This window comes from Aphelocoma coerulescens, chromosome 2 (assembly GCF_041296385.1).
Source record: "Aphelocoma coerulescens isolate FSJ_1873_10779 chromosome 2, UR_Acoe_1.0, whole genome shotgun sequence".
Lineage (NCBI taxonomy): Eukaryota > Metazoa > Chordata > Aves > Passeriformes > Corvidae > Aphelocoma > Aphelocoma coerulescens.
In genome coordinates, this window is record NC_091015.1 from 49,101,874 (window position 1) to 49,128,299 (window position 26,426).

A 26,426-nucleotide genomic window follows, 5' to 3' on the forward strand; every position below is an offset into this window, starting at 1 on the left:
TAAAATCTTCTTGGGGTCATTTAACATAATTATTTGAGAACTTTGGTCCTTACTATATGCAGTTTTACAGTTTTATGTAACACATGCACACAAACACCAGAACCCTGTTACTACAGCTACTTCTGCATGTAATTTGCTGTCACTTTGATGAAAAGATTTCACTTCTGAAAATGGAAAAAGCACTGGAAGCCACTAGTGGCATGGATTTAAATGACTTTTCCATCTTCAGTCAAAATGTGATTGTAAGCTTCGGACCAACAGATGCTTCACCAGCCAGTGAGCTCCCAAGTGACTCCAAATCTGGAGACTTCCTTTTCAAATGTTACAGCTTGGACATGGCAGTGAGTGATTGGATTGGAAATGCTGCCTGCAGCAAGCTCTCCAACATCAGTCCCTCTTCTCCCTAGTTAGCTGCAGCGCTCCTGAAGTCCCTCAGCAGACACTGCTGCTCCCTTCTCCAGCACAGGAAGAAGCACAGAATATAAACCAAGGGTCAAATGCAAAACCTAGAAATTCTCAGGCTCGGTACAGAAAAGCTTAATTTTGCACAGGACAGGCTGACTGGGAACCTTTTCACACAAGTAGTCAAAGCACCATAGCTTAAGATAACTAAATCCTTCAGGTTTCAACATCCAGGAGGATACTTTTCCCAGAATATGCTGAAGCAGGCTACAGCACATGGCTGGATTTTTTCCTTGAATCAAAGTGGACAACCTCAAATCTAATTGTTCGTATTTGGAATAACATTTATACACAATAAAGGAATTAAAACTTCAGAAAAAAAATTTGTGCCAAATATGGAAAGGAGATTTGTTAGTGAAGCCAATTTCAAACAAAAATAAATTTATTATCTTACACAGTAGAATTCCTTCATTGCACAAATCATGCTAATGCCTGTTGGATATTACATTCCTTAATAAAAAACCTCTGTAATGTTGAGGTGGGGAACCCCAAAAGTAAGCTACATTAGAACTAGGTACCATATAGCTTATGCAGTCACATGAGAAATGTTTTCTTTGTTATTACATAGGTAGTTGGTTCTATCAGCTAACACCTAGTGACTTGGATTTGTTTTATGCATATTGGATTTTGTTCTATTACTTTCCAAGAGATTGTACTCCCCTGAGTCAGCTGTGTTCATTGGTCAGAATAAATTCCAGGATCTGACACCATTTCCATTAATCACAGACAAGCCAGTATACGTGAGCAAGATAATAGAAAGATAAAAACAGTATCTGGTGAATGGGAAACATTATTTATGTATGCTGTTTGTACTATAGGAGAAGATACCTGGAAGGCATTTTTTTGCCTTTGATAGACAAAGCAAAAGATGGGCTCTGCCTGAAGTACTTACTGTGCAGGGAAGAGTGTCTGGAACCACACAGGTCACGTAGCACCCTTGTAACACTTCTACAGCCCATCATTACTATGGCTGTGCTACAGTCAGAGCTTCCCCATGTATTTGCAAGCAATCTTAAGATAATTTGCTACTAAACAGCTGTGAAATTAATTTTTATTACTTTGATGTTAAGCTGGATCTGTGAAGCTGGATACTTCACCCACCCACACATCTGTAAATGGCATATTCAGTATTAAGTATCTTCCCACCCATTACAAGTTAGGTATCGTGGATCTAAAATACAAAGCATTTTTCTTCAACTTTTTGAGCAGTCAAGACATTTCACTTCACTCTGTTGTATTAAGCCAGATACAAAGCAGAGAATTTTACAAAAAAAAAAAAAAAAGGCATAAATTATATGTGTCTAGAAACAGTTCATGGCCTTAAGAGGGGAAAAAAAAAAAAAAGAAAAAGTAGTGCCTAGACACCCCTAATCTATAAAGCAGATAGTTGGAATTCTAGTAGCTCTGGTTCTCAGTGGCATACTAAAGACACTACAAAAATACTTCTTTTTGTATATCAACAATGCAACAACACCAAGTCTAATTAAATTAAGGCTTTGTTTTTTTAACAAAAGAAAAGTTAGTAGCCTTCACCACCACACAAATAGAGAGTCAGAGTTGTGGTGCTGTGCAAAGGAGGCACAGTATGGAAAACTGCACTGTGAGCAGGCTGGGTATGTGGCAGCACCACTGTGCAGTTTCATCAGATTCCTTCAGCAGGAACTGAGGGAAACCAGCTGAACCTCCAGGATCCACAGTGTTCAGCAGCCATTACTTATGGTCCTTCACAATTCACAATCAAGCCCCAAATGGGGCAATCTAAACAGGACTGCCTAGGGGAGAATTTTGTCTTGCCACTCTCTCATATAAATCAAGGTTGAAAAAAAATTTATAAAAAAATTCTCACCTTTCTTGGTTAAAAATTACAGAAAAATGCATTTCCAAACCAGAAGAATCAAAGCTAATTGAAAGGAGGAAGAAGAGAGAATCCAATTCTTCGTATTATGTCTTATTCTGAAAAAGAACATTGTCAAAATAAAAGCTCAGAGCTGGTACAAGTTTTAACACTGGATACCAAGTATTTTCTTGGTAACATACAAATAGCAAACAAATACAGAATTGGATTATTTTGTTTTATTCCACAAACTCACTTTTCAGTGTAACCTTTTGCAAATGTATGTCATTTGCAGTACAAGACTATCTAGTCCCCATGTGCAAGATTTCTTTGTATTTACATTATACCAGCACAGCTTTAACGTCAAGGAACTTGCTCCTGATTTACAGCAGAGGAAGACTAGGCTTTCTGATTTGGAACTAGAATCAAAAATAAAGAACATTTCAAGCAATTTGTTTTCTCTCCTTAAAAGTTCAAGCATTAAGGTGCCTATTCAGAATCACTCCAAAAATGCCTCAATTCATTCAAAAAATTGTTTAACTCTTGTGCAGACAGTTTTGATTACACTGATCCAGGTAATCTGCTGGACAGTTTAACAAAGTTGGATTATTTTTCATTTCCCAAAACATATTCTCATTGGGCTTTGGAGGACTTGGGAATACCCAGGAATTATCTTCCAGAGAGCTCTTTCCATAAGAATGGTGTTCCTGAAACGTTTTGCCATCAGCTGGAATTGGTCTCTCATCTGTCCATGCTTGTAGGATCACCCTTTCTGATGGGACATGGGCATCTCTCAGCAGAGGGGGAGACACAGCGTTGCCGAGGGCTTTATCATTTTGTGAGAGGTTTTTATAAACTACCCCAGATGTCAAATTCAGCTTTGAAATGTTCAAGTCAACACATTGCACTGGTGCAGTAGAGGCAGCTGAAGGAAGAAGACAGAAAAAGATTTTAAAATTACATTATCTAATGCATTTTTCATGTACTCCAAATGTACTACAGTCTAGCAGGGATGTTAAACACAGTTTCTTCAAGCCACAAGTTTCCAGACCCTATTCAGTAACTACTTGAAAGCTACAAACAAATACTACTCTCACCAGACTCAAGATGAACCCGAAATCCTGAAATCACAGTGTCTAAAATATACCCAACTCCAAGGATATCTCCCAACTCCCATTTCAACACAGATAAACTGATGGATCTTTCTGACCAGACTGGAAGGAATGCTGAAACAGAGACCATTTTCACATGCTTGGAGAAATCAGCCAGGTGCAGAACAGTGAATGCTGCTTCCTACTCTACCAATCAATTTAACAAGTTGTGTTTTCGTGCCACCCAGAACCTGAATTCTCGCTGTCCATGAAGCAGTAAGAGGGAAACACATGGTGTTCACAGGTTCTCTGTGCTCCACTGTTGTCTGAGTTCTGAAAGTAAAGCAAGAGACTGCACTGTTCAGCCATCTGAAATTCCAAGGGAGTTTTAAACTGTTGGGAAGGAGGAGATTTTGAAACAGAACAGCATCTACCTGAATTGGAAGAGCTGTACCTTCCACACACATCTGAACAGATGGCCAAATACAAGCAGGTAATCTTGTTTTGTAGTGATAATGTACATAAACATGTAATGAGAGTAGATTAATGCTTCCTGCAGGTAAACTCGCATCTTACATAGAGTTTTCTAGAGTAGCTGTTATCTTGAGCATGAATTGCAATTTTTAACTTTAGTTCTTAAGGGACAGAAAAACAAGCTGGTATCTTGGTCAAAGAATACAACTTCTGTTTGTTGCAATAAATTAAAATTCGTGGATGGCAGCCAAAACCATTTTCCAATAGCTTGGGCATCATGTCTGAAAGACATGCTAAGACACTGGATTTGGCCTTTTTGTGCTGGCAGGTGTAAAAAGCAATTTGAGGCCTACAGACCTTTGGAAGTTCAAGAAAAATTGAATCCACTGAAAAGAGATTGAAAATGTACAAAAGAAAACCAAAACAAAAACACACCCCCCGCCGCCTCCCCAAAAAAAACCCCAAAACCAAACCAAAAAAACAACAACCCCACAGACACACATTTGTGGAAAATGCCTCCATACATAACAGGTAAGTAGAATTCACATGTTAACTGATAGTGTTCATGTCCCACACAGAGTAATGAACACGTGTTCTGCAGACTTAATGCACCTCTACCAACAGCAGCTGGTTTGTAGATGCTAAAACAGCCAGTACTACTGGTATAGGAAGTGGAAGGTTTCAGTCAATTCTACCCATATTTTACATAAGTCAAGATTTGTCTATAAATATAAGCACATATATATCTGTACTGCATTCATAAGTGTGGCTGATGACCACCATCAGACCTGTCCACTCTCTCATACTTCTGAAAAATTACTGAAAAAAGTCTACGAATGAAAAGGCAAAAGTCCACTGTTTCCTGACCAATCAAGAATACCTTCTATGGCTGTGGACAAACAACTGCATAAGAACTGCAGAAAATGAGACTTCTCACCAAAGAGAAGAGAAAAATCAGTAGTTGTGTAGTGGCAAGACAGGTAACTCCAAATTAAAAATAAGGACATAAGACGCTATATGATCACATCAAACCGTGGCAGATTTAAGATTATTTAGACTCATTCAGTTCCCAGTGCCTCTGCTGAAGTTATTTGAAAAATGCATTTTAGAACTTTAAAAACACAGACTCACCTGGTAACAATATGGCCAAGTCTACAAAATGGGTTGATAGTTTGTATCGGCTAAGTACCACAGACAAAGTGATCATTAGTCACTGCTGACCACAAAGGCAGGGACTGCTCGGGAGGTGAATCCTGTCATTACCTCACTGAGCTGTTTAGAAACAAAATGTCTTGATCTGGTAATGGACAGGGACATCAGAGACTGTCACCAGTACACTGTAACCAAGTTCCCTGTCTTCCACTGGTATTTTGAGCACAGTAAAGACCACAATTGAAGGGAGAAGAAAACAAAGGAAATTAACTCTTTACCACTGTTTGACTGATAGTCTAGCATTTGGCTTGAGAGAAACATATGTGTGAAACAGAAGAACTGTCTGATGAACTGCTCACAGAAATCTTAAATACTTCATGTGAAAAATATTTAACCCTTAAAATTATTTAAGGCAGTTTTGCTTCCCCAGTATTCTGACATTCAGAAAATGTCATACTGTGTAGCATTTTGCTAGAAAAGGCAACTTTTCTGAACACAACAATGAAATACAGAACCATAAGGGAATTTCAGTCTTTTAAAGTCTGATTTTAAAATGTTGCCTATTTAATACTTCATATATTCTATACAGGGAAAATAAGACTGCATTTGCAAAAAGATTTTTCCCCCCCTAATATGAAGTAGTTGTGGTAAAAGGTCAAATACGAGTAAACTTAACACCTCAGCCTTGTGCACATAAGCAACACTTGACTGAGAAAAAAGCCACAAGGGGAACAGAATACAGTACTGAAGAAAAAACACATCAGCAACACCTTTATGTGTGAAGTTGACCAGTATGAGACAGAAGCAAAAGCAGAAAATGGGTAAGCTGGAACCATAATACAGTCTAGCTGATCAACTTCAATTGATAAGATTCTGATGAGATATGATAGCTAGTTTATTTTTAAAATGCTACAGCTTGAATCAAGGGTTTGTGTTTGTAATGTCTGTTACTGCAAACACTGACTTGCCTTTCTTGGCTCCTGTTGGGTTTCTTTTCAGTTTTCGTAGGACCTCAGCTTGCTTGTCAGCCACTACGCGCAAATTAGACATTTCTCTCTTCAGGTCCCAATATGTTTGTTGCACACTTCCAAAACAAAAATTTATTACAAGTTAAATACTGCTGCCTCTAAAGCAGCCTATTAACATGCTTATCAAGTGTTAACTGTTAATAAATTGTTCTTGCCTGACACACATTGCAAATTTTGTTAGAGTACCATAACTCTAAATGGGCTAAACAGTACTGAGAATTACCTTAAACGGATGGACCTCTGAATATTTTATTTAATTCTTACCTATTACAATATACAGTGCATTATACATTGACATACTAGGTAAGAATAATAATTTCAACTCCCCAAAGGAAAGAAATAGGAAGCATACTTTTCCATTTCAGTATCTGAAACTAACCATCTTCCAATAAAATTAGTCATCTCAAAGGAATACCTTAAATAAAGTGACACCAGGTTATAAAAGAGGCAGAGTAGTAACTCTGAATACCTTTCAATAAATGACCACACACCCCAACAGATACTATAAGCCTAATAATATTGACTGATTGTAATTTTAAATAATCAAAAATCAGTATTTACACCATCCACTGAATTCAGACTAAATACCCAAGACCCAAACTGAGTATAAACACAGAGTCCAAACTAAAATATAAAACATACTGTTTCATATTCAAGTCATCCAATTTATGTTAATACACTGCCTTATCAGACAGTGTAGAAAATAGTGATCCAATTCATTCTCTAAGACAGCATAATGAGAAACATATTTAGCAACAGCAGCACTGCTCCAATACTGATGTTTCAGGTTTATAACTGGTAAGAAAATTAAGAACAAAAAAAAAAAAAAAAGAGAAGTCAGCATTACCATATGTTTCTTGGTAAAATTTCTAGCAGGCTCACTGGCTATCACATTTATGTTGATTAATAATTAACTTAGTGTTAAAAGACATAAGGATGTAGTTACTTCAACTTAAACATGAAATCAATGATTTAATGCTTTTTTAATGCTTAACATTCTACCAAAACACATTTATTGAGGAGAAATATAGTGGATGAGAGTTTCCAGAATATATTCTTCCTTACTGCGTTCACTTAAAAGGCATTTATTTGAAAACAGCTCCATATCTCAAGCTATTGAGATGAGTGAGAATTAATGAGCTTTTTAACTGTATGTAATGCTGTCCTCCTAAAATAGCCATATAGGATCGCTCCTGCATGAAATATATCAAGCACAGATGTGTTCAAAATCACTCTGAGAAGCAGCTATTATGCAAGTCAATGCTAAGACAGTTCCCTTAAAACAAAGAAATAAAACTTCTATGGACAGAAATACTTCCCCAGAATACAAACATCCAGATTCATAAACCTCTGTTAAAGAACAGAGGAAGCTGATATTTTAATAGATAATGGATTAAGTGTCAGCAATTCTCACAGATAGAAAGTTAAAATTTTCAGAATTGGTATTTCAAGTTCAGCTAAACCTGTGGCCTTTGTACTGCAGACTCCTTTTGGCTCTTTGAACTCGTAAGAGATGACAACTTAATTTTAAAGTTTATGTGGCAACCCCACCTCATTAATTCTCGTGTTGTGGTCTAAAAAATAAGATCAAAAACTTCAGTTATGTCAAATCAGAACGGTCCAATATTTAACACAGAAGTGGTAAATATAAGGACAGCTCAGTGTCTGCCACCAACCAGAAGGAAAGCGCTTGGATGAATTTTTTAAAGTGCATTTAGCAATTTACAAGCATCTTGCAAAGGGCTGCAGGTACCAGAATTCCACTTAAATTACATGCAACAGATTTTAATTGTTTTTGTGAATACTGACCTAGAATCCCATTGCAAAGCCTAATTTTCAAGGAATTTGTAATTGAAAGCTAAGGATTCCCTGTGCTTGGAGGTTTATCCTATACTGCCTTCTAACATGCAATATGAACTTTCACTATGACAGCCCATCTAAATCTACAGCAAATTAGATTTGCACACTGAGAATTTAAAGTCAGATTTGCAGGCTGCTCACAAATATGAAATAACTACTTTCCAAAAAGTTAGCTATGTGCAAGTGCCTCCATTTCCCATAAAAAGCAGGATTGCTTGCTACAACAAATGTTTCTCATAGGAGGTTTTTCAAGTGTTTTTTCCACAGATTTTTGGATAGGCTTACATATTTATTACACATTCACTATTTATATAACAATAAACACCATACTGTATATATGCTATTTTAGATGGCTGCCACCTGAGCACCGCTTTGTGGAATAAATCTGCTCTGATCAATGATCATTTGATCAAGTGATCAGTTTGATCAGAGCAGTGATCAAACAATCAAAGACGTCACTGCTGTGTCTTGAGAGAACACCTTTTCTCAGGCGTGTAAGACTGACTGCAAAGTTCCAGGAGAAAGCACAGGAATAAGTATCCAGCCGAGGTGAAAGGACCAAGTGTGATTTGTGTGTAGGGTGCGCATTATTATCACCACTGCACCAGGGAATATACGATGGGAAGGATCTGTGTGTTCTCTTTGAGTGGCTGATCTCCCTTCCCGTCTCTTCAACGCCCAAGGAAGCACCAAGGCCCACTGCACTAAAGCCTGGCATTGTGAAGGGCCGCTCTTCCCCCTGGTGGAAGATGGTGTAAGCGCACCACCAGGCATAACGGGCTGTACGAGACACAGCGTTTCATTTCCACAAGATCTGGGGAACTTCCATGCATCCATGAACAGCTCTTTTCCATCAAGAATTGAAAGATATAGATACCTTCTAATACAGCACGCACAGTCAAGGCAGGATAATATCAGAGTTTATATCATAAGCATAATTATTATTTGAATGGGTGCAAAATGAGAAAAAATGCTTTCTGATATTTTAGCATTTTTCTGGACAATTGCTATTTCTTTTTGAATAGGCCACACAATGTCTCTCCAATATTAAAAAAAAGTCCTCTAATAGGAACATTACTGCACCACACTAACAAAGAACGTATGTTCCAGCACTAAGCAAGGGATTTGCAAACACAGAAATCTCTCCATACACAGAATGAAGATATTCCAGAGCCAGCTTGAGACTTGAAAATTTATCTACCACGTCCTCCAGTCAACTAATTATTAAAAAAGCTGATTTTTAAATCCAAGTTAATTAAATTTTCATTTTCTGTACAACAATCTGGAGATACAAATGTTCATTATCATCATCCCAAACTACAAACATGAAAAAAAATTTACAATGACCTTGCTAAATAAGTATACCTAGACTTTGAAATAAATTATGTATCTTAAAAATAACACACCTAAAGAGTCTGCAAGAATAATTTACTTGTTCAAATAACTGTCCCTCAGTAAGCAGAAAATAAAATATTTCATACCTCGGGATGTCTTGCCTTCGAAGGTGGTCTCCATGTAATAGATTTTCCTCTTGCGCCTGGTCCTGCGTAACAGAATGAAGGGAAGACAGAGACTGAATGAACGTGATTTCAGATCTCCTACCTCAAAAAATGGCAGTGAAACTCCAAGTTCCCTACACCTGAAATTCACAAGTAAAGTAGTCTTCATTTGTGTTAGCTGCAGTGGGCTTCAAAGGGGAAATAAAGACTTCTACTAAGAATTTCCACTTAAAAATGCTTAAACTACCTACTTATACGAAGGCATTGCTCAGCCACCTCCATACTCTTTTTTAAAACAGCTGAACTCTCAGAATTTGAGACTGATTACTTTTTTTAATGGAAATCAAAAGTCTTGAGTCTCAATTTTTGCTTTTTAAACAGTCTTTTCTTTTTGTTCTTTCCCTATCACAGTATATAAAGATCTTTAAATTAAAGCAAACCATTCCAGTATAGATTTACTTCCACAGGTTACTTTTATGACAGAACATAATTTATCACTTCAGTCTGAAAGACTACTTTAAAACTGCACCTACAGGCAGCCTCACTGAATTTACCAGGGCTGTTTAACAAATCAAATATTGGGCTCACTTTGTTAGTCATATTCCTATTAGACTGTCACTTGTGATGAGCTCCCTCCCTGTCATATCCCTTCTTTTCATTTGCAAAAATGTTTTCATTATTTTCATTATTACTTATTTTCATTACATGTTAGCTAAACAAACTAATGTAATGAAAATAAGTAATAGTGAGAATACCAGCTGAGTTGAAATAATGCTGATTTGTCATTGCCCTTTGATCACACTTGACTGCATTTCACCTGACAGATTTTTTTCCCTCCTGAACTTTCTCACCATCCCCCATCAAAGATTCAAATTCATAGTTAAAAAAAAAGTTGCACTGTATTACCCCACATTTGAAAATTATAGGAAATTTTAGGAAAATTATAGGAAATATTAGGAAATTTTATTCCCTATATTAAGCAGTTACCAGGACCAAGAAGAAATTATATTAAAGACAAACAAAAAAACAACAACAAAAAAAGCCTAACAAAAACCCCCCAAACAAAACAAAAAGCTGGTCCCTGTATTTGTTCTGTGTGACAAAAGCTGCTGGCATAAACACTATTTAAACAGTGTCACGTGTAGTGTTTCTTACAACTGCTATTTTAGTCTGTTCTCTCTGACATCATTCACTCTCACAATATAATCTGCAATCCTCAATTATTTATGCAGCTGTTACTCTGTTCTAGAGTTACCCAAAGACACCAGAACTGCACACAAGTTACAGCAGGCCTTCAGATTTTACAAGTTATTGAAAGCACCTGAAAGAGTTCCAGACACAAGTGAACCAACCAACAGTAGGGGAAGTTAACTAAACACCTCAAGTGCTTTATCCCCACCTAGTGGAAAAAAATGCAGACTCACTCAAATGTGGTGTGACTCAAGATTACATAATCATCATTATTAATGACCATAAGGAATCTGCCTCCTCAAACAATCACATTTAAATGTTTTACATTCACTGTGTAACTTCAATGTGACTGCAGAGTCCTAAAGACTGGCACTGTACATTTCATCAAAGGTAAGATGGAAAGCAGTAAGAATGCAACAGACAATAACCTACTGCTTTTTGTTACTGTTATCTTAATTTTCTTTTTGAGATCCTAACAACATCCAGGTTACAAAATTTGTCCCTCAAAACAGAAATCTGCCACAGAAATGGCAGGGAAGGCTGCCAAAAGAGGTACTTTCCTGACAAGCTTCATGCAACTGCCCTAAAGAAAAGCGCTGGACCTCCATAAACAAAGTTCATGACATCTTTTACCGTTAGCATCACATTGTTGCTTTAAAAAAAAAAAAAAAATAGAGACCAGCTTTTGCCCAAACTTTCTTAGTAGCCCAGCTTATATAGAACACTTCAGTGGCTACTTATAAAAAACCATAAAGCTTTATTTTCTGTTGTTATATGGGTAGTGAAAATCTCCCCTGTATAGAATCATAGGGACTCCTAAGGATTAAGTTCAACTCCCTGCTCATTGCAGGACTGCCTCAAACTAAACTTTGTAGTTAAGAGCATCACCCAGACACTTAGTAAACAGGCTTTATGCCAGGAACACTTCCATGAGGAGCCTGTTCCTATTTCCAAGAAAAATGACAGTCTATAAAAACATTTAAGGTCAATTTTACAAAGACATTAATCTTTCACTCAACTGTATACTTCATATTTTTGTTAACGCTTGATTTTGATTGATCATGGGATTTAAAATAAACCACTAATACAAAAATTCCTTAAAAATTAAGGTACCTTCTGCTTGGAATTTTGCAACTCCTTCCTGAGACTGTTGCACTCTTCCTTGAGTTTTTCTAGATCCTGTTCCAGACTATGCACTTTTAGGTCACTGTTCAGCTTCTCTAATTCCCAGTTAGCCTGAGTACAACTCAGACTTTTCATCACTGTAAAGAAGACAGGCAAGACAATCAGATTCCAATCTCAGTCCAAGGAATGTAACTCAAAATGCAAGACTCTCCTCAACCAGCCCAAGACTCTCCTCAACCAGCCCTCTCCTCAACAGAAACATCATATTCTGAAGAAACTGGAGTCTATGGCAACAGGGAACTGTAACACTGGTAGAGCTGTTGGCAGAGGTGGTCTATTTTCTGGGTTTAAATCATGGAGCCCTGCTTTCTAGGAATGCACTGGAGACTTGACACAAAGAAAGAGGAAGTACCAGCATAAAAAGGCATTGGAAATAGAAAAGTCAGTTCATGGCAAAGACACATCATATATGCCAACCTGCATACTTCTTACATGCTTTGAAAACATTAGCTTTTTTGCCCTCAGATTTGTATTGTTACATAATTTACCATTAAGTTTTCCCCAAGTTTAATATCAGGAAGATCCAAACAGAACAACAAAAGATAAAATCAAAACAAGAGGGGAAAGCATAAAAGTTACACAAATCTTACTAGACCGAAGCAATTCACACAGTAACCTGATGCTACCATCAGATCAGTAGCACACTAGTGAGACAGCAAGATAAGAAAGAACATGACAGGAAGAAAACTCACAAGTCTTCAGCTTGTGGGTATGCTTATTTCCAGATTTAATAGTTTAGGCAAGCTTAAGTTACACTGATTCTTTTTTTTTAAACAAGGTACTCAGAGTCCACTTATGAGTAAAACTGAGTTACAAGTAAGGATTGAAATCACCACATTTTTAGAGCTCTCCTTATAGACCGCAATTTTTACCTCCTTAAACCACTGTTGAGGTGCTCAACAGTGATACACTAGCACTACCTGCAGTTTGTTCTAGGTTTAAACATTTGTGCAATTGAAGTAGTGCATTACATGCTTAAGGTCCCCTTGGAAGTAATCCAATTCAAGCACAGCCATACTTAACAAGTGCCTTTCAAATGACTGGACTTGTACAGACTCTGAAGTCAATCCATTTCTCTAACTTTATACAGATGGCATTTTTTTATTCTCTACTCTTGTAACTAAATTAATCAAGGGGTTTTTTTTTTTCCCATGGTGTTTTGTTTTACACATCTATTACATACAGAGCATTCTTTACAACTGCAGTAACAGAAGCCAGATTTGGGCTTTTGGAATTGCCAGGATATACTGTTTCTTTCTCCTTCCTCTTTTCACCAGGCTTTCTACAACCAGCATCTTTCTATCTTTTCTTGTTCCCCAGCTGTCTGACTGTTGGTGACTGCAGCTATTGCTATACAACATCCTCTTGTATTTGTCAAATCCCAACAGCAAAATAGACAAAGCAATATACTGGACCTCTGCAGGTGCCAGAGGAAGTGGGATTGACTGAATGATCTTTTATATTTGAACAGGCCCCTGCCCTGCTCTGAGGAAAAGGTGGTGGGATCCGGAGATGTACATGACACAGCCTATAAACTGTCAGGTGGTGCCCATTTCTCAAATTAGTAAATCACCTACAGTGGAAGAACACAACAGCCTCAGATCTTTTCCATGAAGGTCCTCAATTATGATCACCTAACATGCACATCACCATTCACAAGAATGAAGACAAGTTCAAAGTAGTCACTGCTGTTCATGCCTCTCTTACCTTGCCCCTATATAGGGTTAAGCCCCTTCATGTCCAAAGATCACAATGTAACCACTAGGGCTCCTAAACGTACCATAAGATGAAGTAACCAAATGCATACCTTGCTGAGTTTCCACTTCAGTTCTCAGTTGTAACAGCTCTACTTCTTTAGACTGCAACTGTTCGTTCAAGTTTTTCAAGGATTCTGCACTTTCTTTCACCTATTTTCAAAAGGGAAAAACCCCAACCCAAAATAATTTGTGAAGCATTTTTCTATCATGTGTGACAATTCAGTATTTTAGAACAAAAACAACAGCAAAAAAAATTGCTTTGACTTTTTTTAGCATTATTCTAGCCCAGTACTAAAATTGAAGTACTTACAGGAAGTATTGTCATGTACCTTTAAAAGAGTGATAAAACCAACATCACAGATCTTTAGTATATAAAATTCATTCCACAGTAAACATGTACTAACTATGCAGTACTGATAAAGCATGCATTGAAGTCATTACTTAAGAGGGCACACCATTTTTTCCAGTTTGCTTTTCAGATGATCTCGGTCGATGCAGGCCTCTCGATAGGCTTGGTAGGCCTTATTGACTTGTTCCCGCCCAACTGAGCTGCACTCCTCTTCCAGCCGGGAGCCGAGCACCTGAACGTTTAACACACAGGAGAAATTATCAGTTTTGTATGTTATGCTGAGAACTGCAACATCTTAAAAAGGCAATGGTACAGCCTGCAATATTAATCTAACAGCTTTTCCTTTTTTTCCCAGTTTAGATAATAAACTAATCAAATACACTGATATGGGCCAAAGTTTTTTACCGAAGTACAGCAAAGGCTGTCTACAAATTTTGAAATCTCTAACAATATTTAATGCTCACTAATTTATAGAATCATAGAGTGGTTTGAGTTGGAAGAAGTATTTAAAAGCTCATCTAGTCCAACCCCCCTGCCATGGACAGGGACACTTTCCAGTGGACTGCTATGAGTTCATTCCTATGAGTACTTAAAACCACTCATAAGTCATGATTACGCACACTGATAATCCATTAATCATATTTTTTCCAGGCTCTGAAAAAATGTAAACTGCTTTTTGAAAAAGGAGTTTTAAGCAAGTAAATACACAACATATAGAAAGTTCAAAGGAAAACAAACAATTTCTTAAATGCCTCATAATGTAAATAAAGATTTTTTCAGTGTATTTATGTAAGAAAAGCCAAAGCAGAATTATTTTACAAATAACTATTCAGATCACCACCATCTCACTGCCTGCTATGGCAAAAGACAAGCAAGGCAGAGTAAGCACTACCAACTGGATTGCTAGAAAAAGAAAAAAGGGGAACAGAGTTAAAATATATTCAGCATTTTTAATAAGACAGAAAGAAGAGAAGTCTTACATCAAATTACACCCATTCATATAAAAAGTTATTGCTTTAATTATTGCATTTTCCTTTTTATTCTTTTTATCCTGCACACTTCCTTTAAACACATTCAGTGTACCTCTTGTAGATATTCACAACAGATTTGCACATATTTTCTTAAAAATAAGGAGTCACACAAAAAAAATTACTAAAACAAACCATTGACACTCATGTATCTACCTTAAAAATCTCCTCTTTTAAGTATTTGCTTGAAAGAAAGTATGGGAAAACAAGCCGCAAAGATAGGAAGCTCCTGCCCTTTGCCTTTTTGTATTGACTCTCAAAGTACATGTACGACCTTTTGAGTTTTGTCCTTTATATTTTTCTGGAAGTTTCCATGCATGTTGAAATTGAAAACTCCAAAGGGCTACTCCCCATTTATTTTTTCAGCATACAGGTACATTAACTATTGACAAAGACTGAAAGTCAGTAAGAGTCTGGGCCTTCTCAATACCCCTCCCTCTTAGAAATACTTTTATGGTATTCACATACTAAAATGTTTTCTCTACAGAAAACAAAGTATGTCTTCAAGAGAATTAAGCTGAACCAGGCCAAACCAAAAGACACAAAGCAAAAGGAATTGTCAAGGTCAAATCCTGTTTATTGTGATTTTGAGTAACCACATAAAAGATGTTATACTCAGCATGGTTCAGAGAATATTAGGTCTAAAGCTCTATTCCTATTCCCAACATCCCCCCAGACCTTTTATAAAGAAAGTCCTGAGATAGTTTTGCTTTTTGAGAAAAAGTCAATCTTATCTTCACCTCACCAAGAATTTCCTGAGTGTTTCAAAGCTGTGCCAAGTGTGACTCAAGTTCTTCATTCCAATGCCACAAAATAGTACACATTTGGAAAGGTTTTAAGAGTCAGTAGCACACATTTAGGAGTAATTCCTAAAAAGCGTCTCAGCTCTAACACCAGGATCTTTCTTTGTATCTTATACAAGAAGGCAATCTATCAAAGTCAAGAACTTCTGCAGTACAAAGACACTCGGTACTGGAAAATGAATATATGTTTAATGACAGCATTCCTTACTTGGAGAGAAAAACCTGTGCCCTGGTCAATTTTTAGCTTTAATGAACTTTACTAGTTCATGGCCATGAGAAACTGCCTATAAAACAAATTCCAAGATTCATTTGCATCAAAAGTCAGCCAGCCATCATCTCTGTCAAGCATTGCAACTTTGTGTTTCACTCTTGAGGCTGCGGTTAGCTAGCTGGATAGGTCTCAGCAACCAATTTTTCCTTAGCATTTTGGTATGCTGAGCCCAAGAGAGTCTTTTGATAGACAGTTCCTGGATTCTGATAATGTACAAGCTTTGCACCTCATTGTTCAACAATACTGTGTCACATGTGCCCAAGCTAATAAACACCATAAAGAGGCACCCAAACTACAGTGACAAATTCTATGCAACTACACATCTGTCTGAATCAAAGCCACTGTCTTTGCATTGCATCCTATACATGCCCAGTGAGAATCAAAAATCCCAGTATGACACAACTACACTACCAGAGGAACAAAATGCATTTCACTTAAACAAAACAATTTACAAAAACTTTTTAATATGGAAATTATTTTAAGTGTATATTTCGAATCCTTAACCTTCTCTGCCATCCAGCCAGGAGCAAAAAAGAAGCTGCTACCAGAAACTGGTACATCAACTATTTTCTTACCTTCTCTTCTAAAATTCTCACTTTTTTTTTTAGGAAGGAGTTCTCCTTCTCTGTCTCCTTTAGTCGTTTCTTGATATCTTCATATGCAGTGACAAGTGCAAAGTGTGAGGCAACAGACTCATCTCCACTATACGATGGAACAGGAACATCGTTGTCTCTCTTGTGAGCATTGTCTGCTTTCTCATGGTTCAAAATACAGATGTCATCCTCTACCAACTCCTCCATGACAGCTGTTAAAAAGACAGATATAAGTGCTAAGTTTTCACAAAGACAAATTCATCAAGAGTCTGAAAACCTTCCAAAATAATACTGCAGGGTGTTTCTGCCTAAGTATGACAAGACAAGACTGAAAAATCAGGAAGTATCTTAATACTGGAGAAAAATCTCAAAATCCATTTTACATTGAAAATACACCATTTAGAAAAGACATGTTTCACTGTATAAAAATATTTTGAGTACCTATCAGATTTATGAACCCTCAAATTCATTTTTATTAAGTTTTAACACCAGCGTAGAATTTGGCTGGTACCAACCATCTGAACTCCAAAGGAATATTTTATCAGAATTTTTGCAAGCCAGCACTGAGCAGTAAAAGAGAGTATAGTTCCAGCAAATCAACTAACTACTGTGGTTCCTGAGCACAAATGCCAACGTTCCTTCATTTCTGAATGCAAATACTTATATTTTTCCCAAGCTTTAAAATGGAATCTTGAAGTACACTTGCATTTGTCCTTAAAGAGCTACATGAGTAGCTATTCTTTCCTTGGTCACAGTAGAAAATCTCCTTCTGAACAACAATTACAGTAATTTTTTGACTGAAAATATGATGAGAATGAAAACATGCTCAGTAACATGACCTGCCTCAATATGCGTGGAGAAAACTGACAATAATCCAACCATTAGTAAAGTGTCACTCTATACCAGGCAGTTCCACCTGAGTGACAAATCCAAAGTAAATGTTACACTGATTTTTTGTTATAACCTACATCATTTAGGCACAGCAAAATAAAAAATACCATCTTAAAGAAGTATTTACGTATTTTCTTGAGCACCAGGTCTCAAGGGAAAACCCCCAGAAGCATTTTCCTTAAGAGTTACTAGTTACCAGAAACAAGTTTTGGGGTTTTATTTAGAAACAAGACTTAACCCCCAAAACTCAAACCCAACCAACCAGAAAAAGAAACATCTCATTTTGTTATGAACATCAAGATTCCTTGCATTTCTATGCAATACTAAGGAATGCTACACAGTGACGGATAATACTGGCCCCTTTAAACAAACTACTGATGTGGCTTCTACAAAAAGCAGACCTTTATTTTTTCCCCTTCAAGAAATCCTTAGGTTCCTGATGATTACCTAATGAACCAACAGAAATGCTGGAATCAAAGACCTGACCATAATGAAGACAGTTTTTTGTACTGCAGGAAAAACTTCAACAGAAAACCAACTTGATCGGCAGAACTTTACAGGAAAGGCAGGCATTAGTGCAGAAAAAATCCATGGCCACAATTGCTTCTTCTACTGTGTATTTGCTATTTGAATTCAAACTAGACTTCCATTTGTTTATAGATTATAAGAAGTAAAGGCCTAGATATGGTACATATGGTTAAATTTCTCTCACCATGCTGGAAAGCTTACAGAGTACAGCTACTGCTGAACAATGGTGCTGTTATCACATTTGTCTCAATTTGCTCCAAGCCTGTTAGACAACATGATAAAAAACTGTGACAGCTCATTTGTATTAAATAAGACACCAGTGAAGTTTCAACAGGAAAAAAAAAATAACACTACAAACCAAAGCTGAACTTGTTTTAATGGTTATGTTCAGAAGGTGAATAGTTGCCTTGTACATTGTTTGATGCATTCTGACAAAAAAAGTAGCCTAAGCTTCCCTTGATTGTTGTTCTGCCTTGAATATTCTGTGATTCTGTGATATTTAAGCAGAAGGAGCCCTGCAAAAAAGGTTCACTTCCTTTTCACTGTAAGAACAGTATCACTCCATGCACAAGGTGACCTTGACCAAAAGCACCACATCATTCAAACTGCATTAACTGATTGAAGGAATTGCTCATTTTGTCTTCCAAGATGAACATAACATACCAGCTTATCCTCCCCCATTTCACCAAAGGCCCTGCAAGTCTTGTCACCCATCTCATCAAATTCCCAAGAGCTTGCCCTCTCAAGGCAACACCTCTTCTCTGAACACTTGACTCAAATGTTGTTAAAGAAGTGTCACAGCTTATCATTATCAAAGCAGCAGATTTGTGACCTTGTACATAAAATAGATCTTTGTCCCCATGCTTTCTTATAGCTCCTAAACTGAGCATCATACATTCCCTCTTTCTTGCACACATCACTTCTACCAGGAGATGGCAATATGGGAAAACAGGAGACAACATCAGAAGACCATATTTATTCTGCATTTTGTTAACTAAAAGTGCCTTTATGAGCTTCCAAGAGAGAAACAACTTCCAAATAAGACTCAGCATACACAAATACTATTTTATAAATTCAAGTACACACCTAACCCGCACCTGCTAATGTTAGTTACTCTAACATTTTTTTACTAGAAAGATGTCATTTAGTTTATAGGATTATTCAACTCGGGTTTTCTGATGCTGCTCTCTAAGACAGAACTGGAGATAATTTAGAAGAGAAGCATGTAAGTCCACATAATTCAAAGAGACTTTGCATGCTTTTCTAAATTTCTACACCCAAGGTAACAGTTCAGAAAAATTCAATATACATATTTTTGACTAACTGTATTTTATACTAACTAATGACAAGCTGCCATTGAACAGTTCAACATCAGCAGTACTATAAAGGCCATGGTGAAATGCACAGCTCACACAGCTTTTTTTTGCTGTCAGGACAGACAGAAACCCTTAGTATAGAAAAAGGTGATATGTAAGAAATCCCTGACTACAGCTGTAGTCTTTAATTTCACTCAAGGACAGGAATCAAAATTTAGATTCTCCAGTATTATATTGCTCATTTAAAAAATATGAACTGAGAGCAACAATCAAAGAAGTGTTTTGGTTATTACACAAGTTACAACTCCTTGAATCTGGCAGAATGCCAGAAGGGCTTGCAGGATGGTTCACCAAGTACAGCCACAGAGTTCTGCCCTGTTTTAATCTGTTTGACTTCTCCTAATTCAAAGGCACACTTTGCAGTATGCACTGCTGCAAATCCTCTGGAGCTGTCACTCTGAAGAACCTGAATGAATTTTGACCTCTCTGGAGCTGCAATTCAGGAGATAATTTGTCCTACAGTAACCAGTTCAAGTGAAAGATTTCTCACTAAAATATCTGCAGTAATATACTGACAAGTTAATGTCTATGAATACAACTTATGTCCATCTTGGCCTCCTTAAGGCAAGCTTTACAATCCCATTTACCACACATCCCATCCCAAGAAAGGTCTCCCTAATACTTTTTACTTCTTTTACTTCAGCACAGTAGTTAAATACTTTGCCTGTGATAAATGTATTGCATTTATGCTTTAGAATGATCTGCACACAAAACAGCCTGCTTAGAAGGACTTTAATGTTCATGTCCAAAAATAAATGCATTAAATGAGTACCAGTAGTACAGTTTGTATTAAATAACTAATGTTTAAAAGCAAACAAACAACCCAACCTGAATACACTGTTGACAGGACACAGTATTAAGTTCTAGCAGGACTAATTATGTTCCCTGTTTATAAATATATGAGTTTGAAGAGGTGGCACCACTTAAGTTTTCTTTCACAGAATGTAAAGAAAATAAGAGTTTACAGGAACCACTTCTATTGCTCAACACAGGTTACAGAACAGCTTTGATTTAATACAATAAATATCTTGAGAAAAAGAATGTTTTCCCATATCTTACTAATGCTTGGCAGAAACATAGTTTTTTCTCTTCACAGAGCTTTATGAATACTAATCATTAACACCATGGGAGGCAGTTAAATATAAAACACATTCTACATACAAGGAACATGGGATGCAGAGGCTCTAATAGCAAACAGACCACCGTACAAACAGACCTCTGTAGTTTGAAATGCTAATCTTGTTCTCACATCAGAAGGAGAGATAGTAAAAGCAGGATTACATTAAATTTTTCCCAGTATGAAGCAGATTCCCATTTTGGCCTAACTGTTGATTTGAAAGAGAACAAAACAGTTTTCAAAATATTTCCAAATGTCAAATGCAAATAATTTCAAGATGGTTGTTTTCCTGTCTACCTTCCAGACTCAAGGGGTGTGACTTCATAATGGTAGTATGAATAGTTTCCAGCTGTTAATAACAACAGCATAATTTTTGTACTGATTTATCTTGCCTGACATAGAAGGTATACATATATGCACGCCAACATTAAAAAATCCCTTTAAATTCAAGAAATGCCTTTGAACTACAGGAATCCTGAGTGAGCATGTTGCAGCCCTCACCTTAATTTCAGAAAAGCTCTACTGAATTTTTTTCTTTTTTTAAAAGACACTTCAGCACAGCAAGGAATAATACAGAATTCCTGCAGCCAGCATCAAAATCTCCACACAGTACTTGGAGCATATGACATATGTTAAAACAAGCAAGACTTCCAGTCTCTTTAAGCATCCATCACTTTGCATCTCTCCTTCAGAAATCTTAGGCTGTCTTTGATTCCAGTTGTGAACAGATTGTTCTACAGAGACAGGCATCACTTTTTACACATACTTGCTCCATTTTTAAAGAAAAAAAATTTCTCACACACACACATCTCAGTAGCTGCTACTTTGGCTGCTGCTCATCCTTCCGTATGGACAAAGTCCACAGGCCCAGTGCACTTCCAGAGAGTCCCTGCACACAGGGGCACACCCCGGTCGCGTACTTGGTGCTCTTTCACAAACACGTCAGTGCAGGAGCTGCATCTGACCTCCAGAGCACTTTCGTTTTGTTGCCTTCAGGAAAAGGAAAGTCACTGTCTCCCAGCTCACACACCAGATCACTGGAGCCCATCTATCCTGAGCAGCTGGGAAAGCTACAGAAGCCAAGCAAAATCTCCTTAGGTACAACATGCAATTTTTTTCTATCCCAAGGTTTTTACAATAAATAATCTACTCTCACAAGAACTAGGAAAGCAATAAAAAGCCCATTTTATGACAACAGTGCTTGATAAATTTTACTTTCTCTGAACAGTGTCAGACTACAGTATCTCCACTGCTAATTTGCAAACCTTATGCATCCTCAATGTACCGTGTTGAATCTACCTTTCTGTGGACACTACCACAGTAATCACTTTCCCTGACAACTACCTGAAAAGGGGGAAAATAAAAACCCAGAAGTAGGAGTCAGTAAAATATTATCCTTTCGGCATCATATAATCCTGTTTATTAAATTATTACATTTAATGTTGAAACTAATTAGGAGCAGTACTGTCAAAGAAACATAAGTAGGAGCAAGATGGCTTTTGGCTGTTAAACATTTCTAGCCCCAAATATAAGTATCTTAAAAGGTTACTGAAAACCCCTTATTTTGGTGTTTATTCCTTCCCAGTTCAAAAGGTTTATAAAGAATAACTATTTCCAAAAGTTTAGAGGATTTGTTTTGGATTTTTTTTTCATACCTCATTTTGTGAGCCAAACAGCAGGTCCTACCTCCCAGTCATAAGTTTCCTTCTATTCAATTAAACTGCCAGATTAATTAACATTCAGTAAGTTCACAAGTTCAGTGAAAAGCCTTATGCAATTGCATTAACTTTTAATTCAACTGGAAATGTGCCTCACCTGTAACAGCTACTGGAAGGAAAATGAGTCTTACCAATAGTCCTTGGTCATCCTGCAACTCACCAACACAAGATCTGCAGGCTTCCAAGACACAACTGGACAGGGTGTCAGCAAATCTCATCCAGGCCCCCTTTTACAAAAAAGGTTGGACCAGATGATCTTCCCAGGTCTTTCTCAACTTAGGCTGTCTTCTAAAATTCTGTACTCAGATTTATATTGCAATATTTTAGACAAACCTGGTCGTTTGAACATAAGTTCCACTTAGCAGCTTCTAAGTGGATGACTTTGAATGTTCAAGCCACTTATGCTTCACTTACCCTCTCAAATTTAATTTCTTCTCCCCAAATGTCCTGTCAAATTTTCGTTGCATCTACAATTTCATACACTAAAAGCTCCACATAAAAACAATGTAGAATCATGTAAATTAGTTAATCAATGCAATTATAGTATAAACATTTAGCAAAAACATAAGACTGATTCCAAAGTGAACAGTGGATAATGCACACAGGTATGGAGTCTCCTTCAGCAGAACTCCCCCCTGACTCCTATCAAGCTGGTTCCTATCCTGACCCTTGTGTTAATCCTATCATCACCATCTTAGCAAACTGGATCTCATTATCACTGTTTTATTCAATATGGACTGTCAGACTTCTTCTGTCTAGAAAATCCCTGTGAAAGAATGAAAACATGTATCAAAAGGTAAACCCACACTGCATTTTATCATGTTTCCTTCTATGTGTTCTTTTTTTCTTCAAATTCTGTTCTAAAGAAGCCAGATATGGATAGCATGTGAGTGACACGGGAGTTTCCATATTCCTAAGTGGGCAACCCACATTGAACATTTTATAATCATAGTGCACAATCTCCATTTCAATGTATCTATTGAAATAATACAAACAAACGTTACTGGATTTGCAACTCTATGCAAACTCTATGATTTTCCAATGCTGGGAGATGAAATTATTCTATTTCTCTGCCCTGAGTACACTAAGTACAGTTTGTTCATATATTTGACTGATAATTTTCACACTTTCCTCACCTTTTGAGTGTCACATAGAAAACAGAGATATACTGGAAACCAAAGTAGAATACTTGCTGAAATTTAAGCAATCTTAAAACTGTCTCTAATTTATTACCCATTTTTGCTGCACAAAGATGTCACTTCACCCTCTTTGCTCTTTTGAAAAACTTTTTACTATTTAATTTTCATTGTAAAGCGTAACATAGCTAGTACTCGGGCAATGGTCACCTCACACTTTTCTAAACTGCAAATGCAGCAAACAAGGTTCTGAAAAATTACCAACTTTAGCAAAAAAAAAAAGTTTTTTGGGAGTGAGGAGGTGGCTAAACCCTTCTTATAATCTGATCTAGAGTTCAGTCAACCAGTGTTTTCTGCCTTCTGACTTCACTGACAGTTTAGATGAAAAAACTGTGCTTAAAATTTGAGGCAATATCATCTACTTAAGTTATTGGGCAATTATCTGAAACACTTCTAACAATAGTTCCATTAATAAACAGGAATTATTCAAAGAACAAAAAGTAGTCATAATCTTAGATTTCTTTTGGTTTCTACAGTAATTCTAGTAGAATTGCTAAGATTATTAAATAGATGTGAGAACAGATAACTTGGATTATTATTAGCAGCAGAATCTGATCATACACCACTATCCAGGAAATTACATGTTTCCCATAGTCCATAACAACATTTCCCAGAAATCTGTCTCAGAAGAGAAACTGATGTTTGGAGCCCAGAGCAGACTTAACTGTCCTGACAATAATTCTCCCCTACCTCCTCTTTTTCCAGAGTCTGCTTCCAGCACACTGACTTTACTGCATACATACAGTGTAAGACAGTGGGAAAATTAAAAGATTCCTTAAGAAACAAAAAGCCCCTAAAAGCACTCACTGGAACAGCTGACACACACTCTCACTTCTAAGTTGCTAGGGGACCAATTTATTTAAGGAGATATAGGTATTTTCCCTACCAGGTGAAACAGAAGGTTTTAAATATATAATTTCTTAAAAGCTGAAAGCACCACTAGCAATGCTCATCTCAATGTTCATCTGCACTCCCTTCTTCCAAACTAACATGGCCTGCAGGACCTGTATTCCTGTCTGCTCCAGTATGCCATCATGTTTCTGTTTTCACCCCCATAGTCCTACTTTATTCATTTCCTTTGCCAGATTCCCCCTGTACCAAGGCACAAACTGCAGCTGCAAGAGGCCACCCAGTTTTTCAGCTTGGTTAGGGGCAGCTTTGTAACTAGTCTGTCAACCTGCCCGAGGCCCAACCCCAGCTTGGTAGCGGTACCTGTAAGCCTTGCTCACCGCCCCCCCACGGGATGACCTCCTTATTCCGGCCAAGTGTGACTGGGTAAGACAGGCAGGGACACGGCACAAGACCGACAGCCTGCTCCTTCTGAAACTCAGGAAGTTCCACTTCAACACGAGGAAGAACTTTATATGAGGGAGGCAGAGCACTGGAACAGGCTGACCAGGGAGGGCGTGGAGTCTCCCTCTCTGGAGTCATTCAAAGCCTACCCGCACGCGTTCCTGTGTCACCTGTAACCTGCTCGAGGTGACCCTGTCTTGGTAGCGGGACTGGATGATCTCCCTTCCAATCCTAACAATTCTAGGATCCTACGAGGACCACTCTATGTTAAGAAGAGAAACTAAAGACCAGGCTCTTTACCCACGGGGAGCCGCTCCTCTTCCACGGGGCACAAAGCTCCCTAGCACCCCGGGGGAGCCCCCCGTTCCCCTCCGCGCCAGGACCAACCTGTCCGGGCCCCGCTCGGCCGGGCGGGTCAGCGGCGGGCGCTCAGCTCGGCGGGGAGGCAGCGCCGCCCCTCGCGGTCTCCGCTCGGGCCCCCTCGGGCGCCCATCGCCCCCGTCCCGCCGGCCCAGCCGCGGTTTCGGCCTCCGCCACCGCGGGGAATTCCCGGGGCTCGGCACCGCCCCCGCCGCCTCCGAGGAAGTCAACAAACGCCGGTCCCGGTCCCCGCCAACGGGCGCGCCCCGCTCCCGGAAGGAGAGAGGCGGCGCCGCCGCCTGACCGGGAAGGGAGGAGGGAGGGCGGACTGCAAATCCCGGCGTGCAAGCGGGCCGACGCTGGCCGTGCCGAGCACCACGGGGAGCGCGGCCGAGGGCTGGCTCCGCCCGGCCGTAGGTGGGGCTGCTGCCGCCCCCTGCGGCCTGGTGGCTGCTCTAGGTCGGCGTTCCCACCTGTAACCATCTCACAGAATCACAGGATTGTTAGCGATGGAAGGAACCTCTAGAGATCGTCCAGGCCAAGCCCCCTGCCAAGCCAGGGTCACCTCGAACAAGTGCTACATTCACGCGTCCAGGTGGATTTGGAATGCCTTCAAAGAGGGAGGCTCCACGGCCTCCCTGGTCAGCCTGTTCCAGTGCTCCGCCCCGTCAGTGTAAAAAAGTCCTTCCCCACGTTGAGATGAAACTTCTTGTGTTTTAGTTTATGGCCATTGCTTCCTGTCCTGTCTCTGGGCACCACCAGAAAGATTCTGGCACCATCCTCTTGGCACCTACATTTAAGATATTTATATGCATTAATGAGATCACTCTCAGTTGTCTCTTCTCTAGACTAAACAGTCTCTGCTTTTAAGAGAAGTTTTCCAGACCCCTGATCATCTTTGTGGCCTCTCCAGTAGCTCCTTGTCTTTCTTGTACTGAGGAACCCAGAACCGGGTACGGCACTCCACTCTCCTCTGATAAGGGTACAGATATGCTCCCTGTCAGCGCCCACTCTTCCAGCACCACTGGGCATCGCCACAACGAGGCAGCAACTAAAACCCCACTTTTCTTCCTTTCCTGAGGCTCATTGCACTCCCTGCCATCATTCAAAGTAAGACTGTAGCAAAGCAATAAAGATCAGGAACTTTTAGTGGGAGCTGCCCCCAGCTTGCTCCAAGTACTCCTGAGCAAAGGAGCCCATCCAATTCACATACTTCAAACTATTTCCACCTTCTTGAGAAGTTACACCTGCACACAGCTGAAGAGCTAGTGAGACATGGTGTAACATTTTACATCATTTTACATTCATACTCTTTTTAAAAATTTTTCTCCCCCACAAGCCAGAGGTAGAGGTGAAAGGCAGTGGATACT

General features: G+C 38.5%; 1 protein-coding gene across 1 annotated transcript; it reads right to left on the reverse strand.

Moving 5' to 3' along the window:
- Positions 1-2,520: 2,520 nt before the first annotated feature.
- Positions 2,521-25,343, reverse strand: AZI2 (5-azacytidine induced 2). The gene is made up of 8 exons (XM_069007347.1): positions 25,084-25,343; positions 16,560-16,789; positions 13,989-14,114; positions 13,584-13,683; positions 11,705-11,853; positions 9,383-9,444; positions 5,982-6,097; positions 2,521-3,221 (listed from the first exon to the last, which is right to left on the reverse strand). The coding sequence occupies exons 2-8, from the start codon at positions 16,782-16,784 to the stop codon at positions 2,833-2,835; spliced, it is 1,167 nt and encodes a 388-aa protein (XP_068863448.1). The 5' UTR covers positions 16,785-16,789; positions 25,084-25,343; the 3' UTR covers positions 2,521-2,832.
- Positions 25,344-26,426: the final 1,083 nt, after the last annotated feature.